The 12,344-nt window shown below is 43.7% G+C and overlaps 1 protein-coding gene across 2 annotated transcripts in view; it reads left to right on the top strand.

Annotated features, from left to right (window-relative positions):
• IFNAR2 (interferon alpha and beta receptor subunit 2) overlaps positions 1–12,344 on the top strand; it is a 35,574-nt gene that overhangs the window by 15,233 nt on the left and 7,997 nt on the right. For both annotated transcript variants that reach the window (XM_018046609.1, XM_018046645.1), the window contains exons 4-7: positions 814–937; positions 2,501–2,673; positions 4,849–5,003; positions 6,408–6,576. In XM_018046609.1, the coding sequence (XP_017902098.1) occupies positions 814–937; positions 2,501–2,673; positions 4,849–5,003; positions 6,408–6,576 (621 nt within the window). The remainder of the gene's footprint in view (positions 1–813; positions 938–2,500; positions 2,674–4,848; positions 5,004–6,407; positions 6,577–12,344) is intronic.

Raw genomic sequence — 12,344 nt, 5'->3', positions numbered from 1 at the left:
CCGCGTTGACAAATGTAACTGTAAGGTTTCCTTTGCCACTGCCACACCCCAGCTGAGTTTTATAACTCAACTTCTCAATTTCACAGTCTGTGGAATGGGTCTGTGAATCAAATCTACTCCAGCATAGGCATGGGGATGAAATGCCTGGAGAGATCCAATCTGGGCACACATTCTTCGCCTCCCCCTGTGATGGGGAACAAGCGCAGTGGGAAATTCATAGGAAGGAAAGCTTGCCATGGGCTGAGCTATGTAGGGGGGACCAGAGGAGGGGTTGGATTGACTTGAGAGCATGAGGTGGCCCAGGATAACATGGATCATTTGATCCAAATTGCTGCTGTGAGCCTGTGATAATTGGGTGAGCCCAAATTCAGGTTTCCCTTGTAGCTCAGTCAGTAAAGAATTTGCCTGCAATGCAGGAGTCCTGGGTTTGATCCCTGGATTGGGAAGATCCCTTGGAGAAGGAAATGGCAACCCACCCCAGTATTCTTGCCTGGAGAATCCCATGAACAGAGGAGCCTGGTGGACTACAGTCTAAGGGGTTGCAAGAGTTGGACATGAATTAACCACTTAAACCCCTACCACCAAATTCTGTTTACACGGTGCTGAGTTCCTGTATATTGCTTGTATTAGCTCATTTCTAGTGTTCAACAAAACCATTTCCTTTGGGTTTCTAAGATCCCAGTGCTCTCAGAGGGGCTTCTCTGCTAGAAGTTCAGATCCCAAGGGACAGTTTGAACCGTGGCCAAGATAACAACACTGGGTTCCAGATTTCAATCTTCTTTTTTTTTTTTTTTTAACTTCTGTTCCCTTTAGATCTTTCAGATGAATCTTGCACTTTAAAGATGAGATTCCGAAATTTCCAGTCAATCTTATCATGGGAGTTAAAAAACCGTTCAATTGTACCAACTCACTATACATTATGGTACACAATCATGAGGTGGGTTTGACACTCTGTTTTTCTCTTGCTAATTACATCGTGTTTCTGTTATGTGGGGAGTGGGGAAGAGGTGACCTTCCTTGTGATAGAGCTTTTCTCTCTCTCCTCACTCAGCCCCTGTCAGTCTCAGTGTTTTATTCCGAGCTTTAAAAAATCCAAGACAAAAGACTCCTCCATTTTAAATTACACTGAATGCCCAAACACCCCAGAGTTATTTTTGACACACTTGTACTTAGAACCAAAGCCAATTTCTACAGTCAACGCCTCAGAGTCAAAATAATTATCGTCATTATTCACAGTCACTTCCCTAGTTCAGTAAGTCTGGGCATCGAAAGTGCTGCATCGTTCTGAGGACAGAAGTCCAAAGACCTGCTGACTGTATTGATGGGTTATGTTTACTCCTGTCTACTTAGGGAGGCACAAGGGACATCAGAAACCCACCTGGTCCCGACGAGGACAGGCCCAGGTCCAAAGTCTGGCTCGGTCGCTAACCAGCTATGGCCCTGGGCACAGAGCTCAGCCTCCTCGTGCTGCTCCTCCTGCTCAAGGGTGGCTGCAGGGAGTCATGCTCCATGGACAGTGTCCTCTTCGGCCCTTTTATTCCCACATCCAACAATCACCCTCCTAAGCCTTACTTTGGTCCAGTTGCCCCACGGCGTGTCCTTAGTTGGCTGTCCGTCTTATTGCTCTTGCTGCTGCTATCTGACCTGCTGAAGGACCCCTGGTGGACATCTCTTTGTTGGTGTTCAGTCGCTAGGTCATGTCTGACTCTGCCACCCTATGGATTACCACATGCCAGGCTTTCCTGTCCTTCACCATCTTCCAGAGTTTGCTCAAGTCCTTGAAGTCCGGGATGCTATCCAACCATCTTATCCTCTGCCGCCCTCTTCTCCTTTAGCCCTCAATCTTTGCCAGCATCAGGGTCTTTTCCAACGAGTTGGCTCCTCACATCAGGTGACCAAAGCACTGGAGCTTAGGCCTTAGTCCTTTCAATGAATATTCAGGGTTTTCCTTTAGGATTGGGTTTCTCTTTGTTACCTACTAACGTTTCTCCCTGCCTTAGGCAGTCACGTGTATTATCCACCTGCCTTTCTGAAGCTCAAGAGAGCAGATGTCTGTGTTGGCCCCATATAGGCTAACTTAGGACCAGACCATGCCATCCTCAGCCTGAGAAAGAAGGGGTCTCAGGGAGGGGCAGTCATGATTGTCCTGCAGAATTGGAGAGATCTGGAGCCTCTGCCATGAACACCCAACATTTGCTGATTCAGTCACCCAGCAAATATTTACTGAGCACCTACCACGTGCCAGGGGTAACACTCGGAACCCAGATCCCTGTTTTCTTGGGGCAGACATTCCAAAAGTAGGCAGAGGTCTCAGTCAGCACAGCTGTGCTCCCATACAAAATAAAATGTTTAAAAAGAAATTTCAAAATTAAAAGAAAGAAAACCCACAAGGGACCTTTGAGCAGAGCCACACAGGAATATCCAAGTGGGGCTTCGGGTTCATGCACCCTTATCACATACAGGCTAATGTTTTCTTTGACCATCTCTTTGCCTTTCAAAGTAAACCAGAAGATATGAAGGTCGTCAAGGACTGTATAAACATCACAAGATCGTTTTGTGACCTAACAGACGTGTGGGTAAACAGGACGGACATGTACATCTCCCAAGTGGTTGGATACAGAGAGAACACAGTGGTGGTCAGTTGTATGGGCTCTTTCTTCCTGGCGTCAGACAGTGAGTTTGTCTTATTATCTTCATCATCATTGCTAAGTTCATCGTTACTTGCTTTGCCAGAAAGCAAGAAGTTCTGTAAAGGTGTTTTAGACACGGGGCTGGGTTCACCTCCCAGCCCTGCTACCTTCTATCTCTGTCACCCTGGAGTGGTTACTTGGCTTCTCTGAGCCTCCGTTTTCTTCTCCAAAAACGTGGAATGATAACCTGTTCTTTGACGATAAGGGCTCTCTGTGCCTGTATAAGGCAGTCACTCAGGCAGTAGCAGCTGGTACGTTTTTCTGAAGCTATTATTCATTAAAGTATAGTTGATTTAGAACGCTGTGTTCACTTCTGATATATAGTAGCTGCTACTTTTTGCTTTGTTTCACAGCCTGACAGGGAGTGTACAACAGGATTCAGAAAGGCCTGTGTCTGAGCTGTCATAACTTTGGGGGTCTGTGTTTTCCTTAATACTGCAGCCCCTCTTCAGATCAGATCCCAGTAGCTCTGGCATGTGTGAGCACCCAGGTGTGTGTGCACACGGGGCCCAGAGAGAGAAGCCTGGATCCCAGGAGTGGGCGTGCCCGCTCTTCCCTTCCCTACCACGGGAGGCGGCTCCTTCTGGCATTTGTGTTAACAGCTCCAGAGCAGCTGGCAGTGGCTCTCTGCCAGACTCCATCACGTCTCTGGTATCCTGATCTTGCAAAGGGCTTTGCAGGCAGCTCAGTGGTAAAGTGTCTGCCTGCCAAGCAAGAGACATGGGTTTGATCCCTGGCTTGGGAAGATCTCCTAGGGAAAGAAATGGCAGCCCACTCCCGTATTCTTGCCTGGAGAATCCCATGGGCAGAGGAGCCTGGTGGGCTATAGTCCATGGGGTTCCAAAGAATCAGATGTGCCTGAGTGACTCGGCAGCAAAAGGAGCCAAGTTAAAGGCTGTGTGGGTGTGCACACACACACATCTGTGCTTCGCAAAGTGATGATAGCTGAATCCCATGGAGCAAACTTGGATACTTAGGGATTCTCGGAATTGTGCGATTGCGTGTTTGTGTACGTGTCCTCGTAGAAAAGAAAGAAAAGCCCAGCTTATAGAACATGGTACTCAGACTACTCAGATCTTTAAAGAATGTATATTAACACAGTTACGAGATATCTTTTTTCAAGACTCAAATGGTAAATATAAAAAGTAAGTAAATACCCAGACTTAGAAGAAATGCAGAGAATATAGCTTGACACAGTCTTTCTGAAGGTATTTGGCAGTATGTGTTGAAAACCTTAACCTGGGCCTGCTCTAATCCCGAATTCCTCCAAAAATTTGTCCTAAAGAAATGATTACAGCCAAATGCAAAGACTGAGCTCTGTAATACTCACTGATATGCAGATTCCATTCAGAAGAATTAGAGCCAATCTAACTGTTTAAAAGAGTGAATCAATCTTTTGAAGACTGAGAAAAAAATCTTCGCCCTTTTTGGGCCATGTATGGTCTCTGTCACATAGCCTTAATTTGTTCACAACCCTTTCAAAAATAAAAACCATGCTCAAAAAAAGTAAAATAAAATAAAATCAAAACCATTCTCAACTTTCAGGCTGTGCAAAATCTAACCCACAGGCCCTAGTTTGCCAGCTCATAGGTAAACATGCATTAAATATGTTTATGAAATAAGTGAAAACATACGCCATGTAAAACAGTATAAGAATGATTTGATTTTAGTTTAGGTGCATATGTACACTGGTTCAGCTTTTATATGTGTTTATGTATTTATCCACATACTGCATATGCAAGAGAGGATTAACTGCATTCAAAGACAATTGCCTGTCTGTATTTTCTGATATTTCTGCAATGGTTATATATTATGATTTTATTATTATTAGATGAGAAGTCATTTTCACTCTTATGTTTTGAATACAACCTGAAAATTGTGAAATACTGACTTTCACCCCAAAATCTGTCCTCCATTTCTTGTGCTAATAGTAAACTAATCACTTCACTTTTATTGTTCCCAGGTTTTCACCAATTAAAAAAAAAAAATATATATATATATATATATACATATACATATATATATAACCCATGCCTCGAGGGCCACAGGTAGTCAAAAGAGAGCTGTAAAGAGGTATGGTTGTTATCAGGAAAGTGGTTATCATTACGGTTATGCTATTTATTGATTAACGTTGGGGTTTATTTCATTTTCTAAACAGAGCCTTTGGACCCACCAAAGTTTGAGATTGTTGATTTTACAAACAACATCAGTGTGAATGTGAAATTTCAATTAGACAGTCCCAGGATACCAAGTGAAGAATTACAGTTTTACTTAGCATTTATCGAAGAGCATGCAGGGAACAGTGTTAAGAGGGTAAGTGGTCAAAACAGTTCTGACTTGGCAATGAACACATTGCTAAAAGAAACACCTGTAATGATTTGGACAATTAAAACTGAAGGGTCTGGGCTTCATTGCTGTTTGACTTCAGGAAAGACGTCTCCAGGGTTCTCTATAAACGGGAGTAGGGAGATGCTGTGATAGCTGGAAGGGGAAGTGGGGCCTATGGAGGGACTTTTTAGATGGAAGAAATGACAGCAGGTCCTTATGCAGAGGGAATGTTCCATGGTGGGAAGGGGAGTTGGGGAGGGGAGTGATGTTCTGGAGGAGATGAGAGTGGGCAGACTCTCATGAGCATGGGAAGGGGTTGACCTTGGCTCTGAGCAGGAACTATCCATCTGAGTCATAGTTGGGGAGGCGGAGTCGACGGCCAGCAAGGGTGAAGGAGCTTCCAGTGAAACAGGAAGCAAGCATTGCAGACTGCAGATCACATGATGACCACAAACATCATGCCAGCTGTGGGACCCAGAGCTCTGGCGCCCAGCTACGCTTTTGCGGTTTCCCTTCAAGGCCAGAGCACTCCCACCAGGGCACTTCTGCTCTGTCCTCCATGCATGACCTTTTAGTTTATTGGAGGGTGGGGTGAGAAAAAAAATTCTTCTTCCTTCCAAATAGAAACTTGCAGAAAAATATTATAGAATGCTGTATTTGAGCTGGTGGAAAGCTTCATTTATCAAACCATTGGTAAGAATGTACTTTGAAAACTATAAAACATTTTACAAAAGTTATTTTTCATGAAAGAACCTCTTCAGATGATCTCTTTAATTCCAAAATGGAACAGAAGTAGCCAGGGAAGAAGAGGCAAGGTGTTTTCAGGGAAAAGACAGGGAAATTAGACCTCAGCTTCAGTTCTGCCACAGATAAGCTGTGTGGCCTTGAGGAGGTTACTAAACCACTCTGAGCTATAGCTTCCTCATCTGGAGAACGGGAATAATGCCTACTTTGCAGACTCTTTTGATAATCAGATTAATATATATGAAAGCAGTTTCTGAAGTGTAGACTCATATCATTAATGAAGTAGGATAATCTTATTTTCTGATTTTTGCAAGGTGATCTTGAGTAACACCGCCTTATAAAAATGACGTCCTGGAGACCTTTATTCCTCATTGGGTCTTTTTCTCCTCATTTGTCAAAGGAAGTTGCTAGACTAGATTTCATGGTTTAAAGATGTGTGTGTTTATACATGTGCATGTAATCTTGAATAAATCATTTGCCTGAGTAACTTATAAATAACTTTTTCTTGCCAAGCCTATGATATTTCTATCTGTGTTTTTAAGATTTGAAGACCAATTCCCAAAGACTCTCTTAGGGCTTGCCTCTAAACGAAATTCTCCCTCAATGTCTTACTGACTTTTTTTTCTTTTTTGCACATTTTTACAGCATCAACCCCAAATAACTGGAAACATCACTGAAAATTTCAATTATGTCATCGACAAGTTAATTCCAAACACAAACTACTGTATATCTGTTTATTTTGAGCCTAAAGATCCAAGAAAAATAAACAGATCTCCCTTAAAATGTACCCTCTTTCGACCCAGACGAGAATCAGGTATGACAGTTTTTGAAAATTCATGGTTTGCTTTTCCTCTGAGGGAAAACCTATTTAAAGAAAAGAGTCTGAAAATCATGAAGCACTAAAGACATTTCATCCAACAAGGTACATCACAGAGATGCCTTCTGTCGGTCAGTCTCTACCACGAGGTAGAGCTGCTTTATGTTGCCATCCCATGGGGACAATCAGGTAACTTCCACTTCAGGAGGCTAAAGTGGAAATGATTTATTTCTGGAGCAGGATCGGGTTCAGTTCTGTGTGTCCTTGGTTTGGCCGTTATTCAAGTCAAGTGTTGGAGGAGGCTTGGTTCCTGAAGCAACTGCCTGGAGAGGTGCCAAAGGGTAGGACGACAGTCGCAGTGAGGTCCATAGACATGGCCTGGCTCCCCAGAAGGTTGGCTGTAACTCATGGATGAAAATGAAGCTTGCCAGTGTGGATGAGCTGGTCACGGATGAAGGCTGAAAGCCCTTCTGTGGCCAAGGCGTCAAAACAGCATACAACCTCCTCCCCGAAACTTCCTTCAAATGGAGGAATTTTCAGGGAGGACAGTCAGCCTTAGGAACATCCACTGCTCATTATTTTCTCAGGAAGCCAACTGTTTTGCCCAGAGTGAAAATCTATGAAAATCTCCCCCAAAGAAGCCTGTCGGGGTCCAGCCCCGGTGGATCCAGGGTAATTTGAAGGGGGAACAGTGTGGCAAGAGAGATATATAGATTTAGAGAGAGATAAGGAAAGAGTTTGCAGTTAAGAGAATGGAGGAGAGAAAGAGGCTGTATTCCTTGGTTTACACAGAAAGCCAATAAAGCCCCGAGACAAGGGACTTGGACCGTCTACGTAGGGCCACAGGCGCCCGCTTGAATAGCAGAGGGTGCCCCACCTTGGGCTCCCCTCTCGCGTGGGTCTTGGAAGCCCAGGCAAATAAGTAGACATGGCTAGCCTCTATGCCCCAGATGGGAATCAGCCAGAAAATAGAGTAAGAAAGAAAAGAAGACACGGGGGAACCAGTCTTTTCAGGAACTTGCCCATCCTTTATTGTCCAGAAAAGCTTTTTATACTTTTGGTTGTACACAGAGATCAATGGATAATACAAAATTATGCAGGGTCAGCAGCCCTGACTCTTATTGAGACCAGGCTTTCTCTCTGCATACCTAGCTGTATACCCAAGTCTTAGGTGATTTACATCATCTTCTGGCCAAGAGGCCTATTAGCATTTTATGGCCCTTTTCTGATAAGGGTCTGTCAACCAGAAAACTTATTTGCCTTAAAAGTGCCTTTCCAAAGCCTGGTGCCACTCTCAGAATGCACTAATTAAGGTTACATTCTTATATAGCAAGGACACAACAATTTATAATAAGGAAAGAGGAGTACAGTGATTTATAACAAAGAGAAAGTTCATTAACTCAAAAGTCTAGTGTTGCTAACATCAAAACGACTATATTCCTTTTTCTAGATCCAATTACATTGATTAATATCCTTCAAGTGCCTAAAAGATAAAGAATATGGAGGCATGGCAGTAGTCATTGACTCAACAATGAAAACTCATCACCAATATAATTTTTAGCTTTTTAGAAAAGGCTCTATATCTTTAAGATGCTTTAAGCTTCGTGCCTCTTGCAGTTGGGGGCTGTAAACAATCACAAGTTGTAAAAGTCTCTTAACTGTCAGGCAAGTTAGAGAGCCGTCAGAGGAGTCTGAGCTGAGACACTCCTTTTATATGAAGGAGACTGTTAACTGGAACTCTAAGTTAACTCTTTCCTGAGAAAGGTGGTCAGGGATAGCCCCCTGTTATGTCAGAAGAGTGGAAAGCACAGGACAATAAAGCAAGCAGACTCTGGTTTTGGGGGTAGATGCTCAGGAAAATCCAGGGGGACCCCTGAGGCCAGATCTCAGCCTTTGCTTTTTGCCAGGCCCCCTTCCTCATGACCTTTGCCATGGGCAGGATTCCCCATGCTGGCTCCCAGCAGAAGCCTTTCTGAGTTTCCCAACCCCAGTGAGAGTTTCTTTAGTGCTCTGATTTACCAGAGTCAAAATAAGATGAGCTTTAGAAGGGAGTGACTATAAGTGCAATGACTTCTTTGCAGATGAAGTGAACTCCACTAATGAGCAGCTGACATGTCAAGGTGCCTGGTGCTTGCTAGAACTCCAGGCAATGTGAGTTTATTCACCATTGTTACTCAGAATCAAATGATACACAGATCAATTTTAAAGGAAAAACTACTTCACAGCTTTAACTTAAATCATGTTTATAATGTCAGTTACATATGGGCAAAACTTTGCCCATATTTAACTCAACATTCAAAAAACTAGGATCGTGGCATCCAGTCCCATCACTTCATGGTAAATAGATGAGGAAACAGTGGAAACAGTGACAGACTTTACTTTCTTGGGCTCCAAAATCACTGGGGATGGTGACTGCAGCCATGAAATTAAAAGATGCTTGCTCCTTGAAAGAAAAGCTATGACCAACCTAGCAGCCAACAGAGATCCGTATAGTCAAAGCTGTGGTTTCTCCAGTAGTCAAGTACGGATATGACAGTTGGACCATTAAGAAGACTGAGTGCTGAAGAATTGATGCTTTCAAATTATGGTGCTGGAGAAGACTCATGAGAGTCCCTTGGACAGCAAGGCGGTCAAACCAGTCAATCCTAAAGGAAATCAACCCTGAATATTCATTGGAAGGACTGATGCTGAAACGGAAGCTCCAATCCTTTGGCCACCTGATTTGAAGAGCCAACTCACTGGAAAAGACCTTGATTCTGGGAAAGATTGAGGGAAAGAGAAGGGGACAATAGAGGATGAGATGGTTGGATGGCATCACCAACTAATTGGATGTAAGTTTGAGCAGACTCTGGGAGACAGTGAAGGACAGGGAAGTCTGGTGTGCCATAGTTCATGAGGTCGCAAAGAGTTGGACATGACTTAGCAACTGAACATGGAGAAGGCAATGGCACCCTACCCCAGTACTCTTGCCTGGAAAATCCCTTGGATGGAGGAGCCTGGTAGGCTGCAGTCCATGGGGTCGCTAAGAGTCAGACACGACTGAGCGACTTCACTTTCACTTTTCACTTTCATGCATTGGAGAGGAAATGGCAACCCACTGCAGTGTTCTTGCCTGGAGAATCCCAGGGATGGGGGAGCCTGGTGGGCTGCAGTCTATGGGGTCACACAGAGTTGGACACGACTGAAGCGACTTAGCAACAGCAACTGACCAAACCTAAAACTGCATATAGTCTCTTCATGCCTATGGCTCTATATAAAAATGTAAACCCAAATGGAATGAACGTAATTTGTGTCCTAACACCAGTTCCTGGTAGGGCAAAACAATAGGCTTCCTAAGAAAATAATGACCAGTGGGTGTTCATATCCGTTGACATTTGGAAAGTTCCCCTGGCAACCAACCCTGTGATGTAGAGGGTTGAAACGATCAGTCCCACCCCTTGACTTCTGGGGAGGGGAGAAGGGCTAGAGGTTGAAGTGACCACCAGTGGCCAAGAATTTAACTGGTCATGTCTATATAACAAGTCCTCCTTAAAAACCATAAATGATGGGGTTTGGAGAACTTCCAAGTTGGTGAACATACTGAGATGCTGGGAGGGTGGCATGCCCAGAGACGGCACAGAAGTCCAAGCTCCATCCCCCATACCTGGCCCTGTGTATCTCTTCCTTCTGCCTGTTCCTGAGTTATAATCTTTTATAACATACCAGGAATCTAGGGAGTAAACTGTTTTCATGAGTTCTGTGAGCCATTCTAGCAAATCATCAAAGCTGATAGATAGCCCTGTGGGTTCTGCACTAACTCCTATCAGAAACGAGTCAAATCTCTAGACATCTAGTTGATGTTGAGATTTGGTGTTAGGACACAAATTATGTTTATTCATTTTGGGTTTCACATAAACCAAGTGAGGTTCAGAGGGGCTTGTTCTGAATAATGAAAAAAAGCTCCTTTCACTTTCTTTGCTCTTATTATTTAGGAATTTCTAAGGGTTTCAGAATTGAGGAAAAAGACCAAATATGTACTTCTTATTATAAATCAGAGTATCACAGCAATAAAAACTCAGATTAGAAATAGGACATGACGACGGTGGTTGGCTGAAACCCAGTCTGCCCTTAGGTGAACCTAAGCCTGACCAAAGGCACTGGAAGCTGACATCCTTGCTCTGATGATTCAGTGTCTCCCCTGATTCTTCCCTGTTTCACCTGCTAAGAATGGTCATATGGCAACATGCTGGCCCGTCACTTCATGCTTCCTTGGTGCAAACACATCACTTTGTATATTTCAGCCTCTGTTCTTTTATCATTACATGAGACAGTTAAGGTACAGGTGTGCCTCGCTATCCAAATATTTCATGCCACAATTCTTGTCCGAAACTTCAGGAACCAAGTAGGTTCAGATCATGTGACCCCTCTCACTGTGTAAGCTGGCCATGTGAGCCACTCTCAAGCAGCTAAACCCAGGGACCAGGTAGGTTTGGATGGTGGGGGGTTCTTGAAGGATGACCTAGAACCAGAGTTAAGTTACTGGGATATCAGTGGTGAAACACTGATATCTTAAAGCAGTATTGATAAAGGGAGATTTATTCCAGGGAAATGGAGAAATGCCTCCCTTTTGTCAAATCTTAATCGGCTGACTTTTCTTCAGTAAGTTCCCCAGGGAAAGGTGTCCTCATCCATTTAACAAATGTTTACTGGGGCCCACTATGGTCCAGATACTCTTCTAGATACTGGGGATACAGCAGTGAATAAAACAGATAAAAATTCCTTAGTTTATAGAGCTTACATTGGGAGACAAAAGAACAAGATTCAAAAAAATAAAACATGTATTGTGTTAAGGGATGGTTAAATATAATACTCTGGAGAAAAATTAAGCAGAAAGGGCAGGGGAGGGGTAATGTCTGGTAAAGGATGGTCAGTTTAGTCAGTCAGTTCAGTCCAACTCTTTGCGACCCCATGAATCGAAGCACGCCAGGCCTCCCTGTCCATCACCAACTCCCAGAGTTCACCCAAACCCATGTCCACCAAGTCAGTGATGTCGTCCCCTTCTCCTCCTGTCCTCAATCCCTCCCAGCATCAGAGTCTTTTCCAGGTCAACTTTTCCTGAGTCAACTCTTCGCATCAGGTGGCCAAAGTACTGGAGTTTCAGCTTTAGTATCAGTCCTTCCAATGAACACCCAGGACTGATCTCCTTTAGGATGGACTGGTTGGATCTCCTTGCAGTCCAAGGGACTCTCAAGAGTCTTCTTCAACACCACAGTTCAAAAGCATCAATTCTTCGGCGCTCAGCTTTCTTCACAGTCCAACTCTCACATCCATATGTGATCACTGGAAAAACCATAGCCTTATTAAGTTAAATAAGCAGGGTGACAATATACAGCCTTGACGCACTCCTTTTCCTATTTGGAACCAGTCCTAACTGGTTCTAACCAGTTAGGTTAGCCCATGTCCAGTTCTAACTGCTGCTTCCTGACCTGCATATAGGTTTCTCAAGAGGCAGGTCAGGTGGTCTGGTATTTCCATCTCTTTCAGAATTTTCCACAGTTTATTGTGATCCACACAGTCAAAGGCTTTGGCATAGTCAATAAAGCAGAAATAGATGTTTTTCTGGAACTCTCTTGCTTTTTCCATGATCCAGCGAATATTGGCAATTTGATCTCTGGTTCCTCTGCCTTTTCTAAAACCAGCTTGAACATCTGGTAGGTCTCTTTAATTTGAATATATATATATATAAAATGTGACTGCATCGCGTCTTAGTTGCAGTGCATGGTTGC

The sequence above is a fragment of the Capra hircus genome, chromosome 1, assembly GCF_001704415.2.
Source record: "Capra hircus breed San Clemente chromosome 1, ASM170441v1, whole genome shotgun sequence".
NCBI lineage: Eukaryota > Metazoa > Chordata > Mammalia > Artiodactyla > Bovidae > Capra > Capra hircus.
Note: the sequence above shows the minus strand (reverse complement) of the source record. Positions and strands in the feature narration are given on the sequence as shown.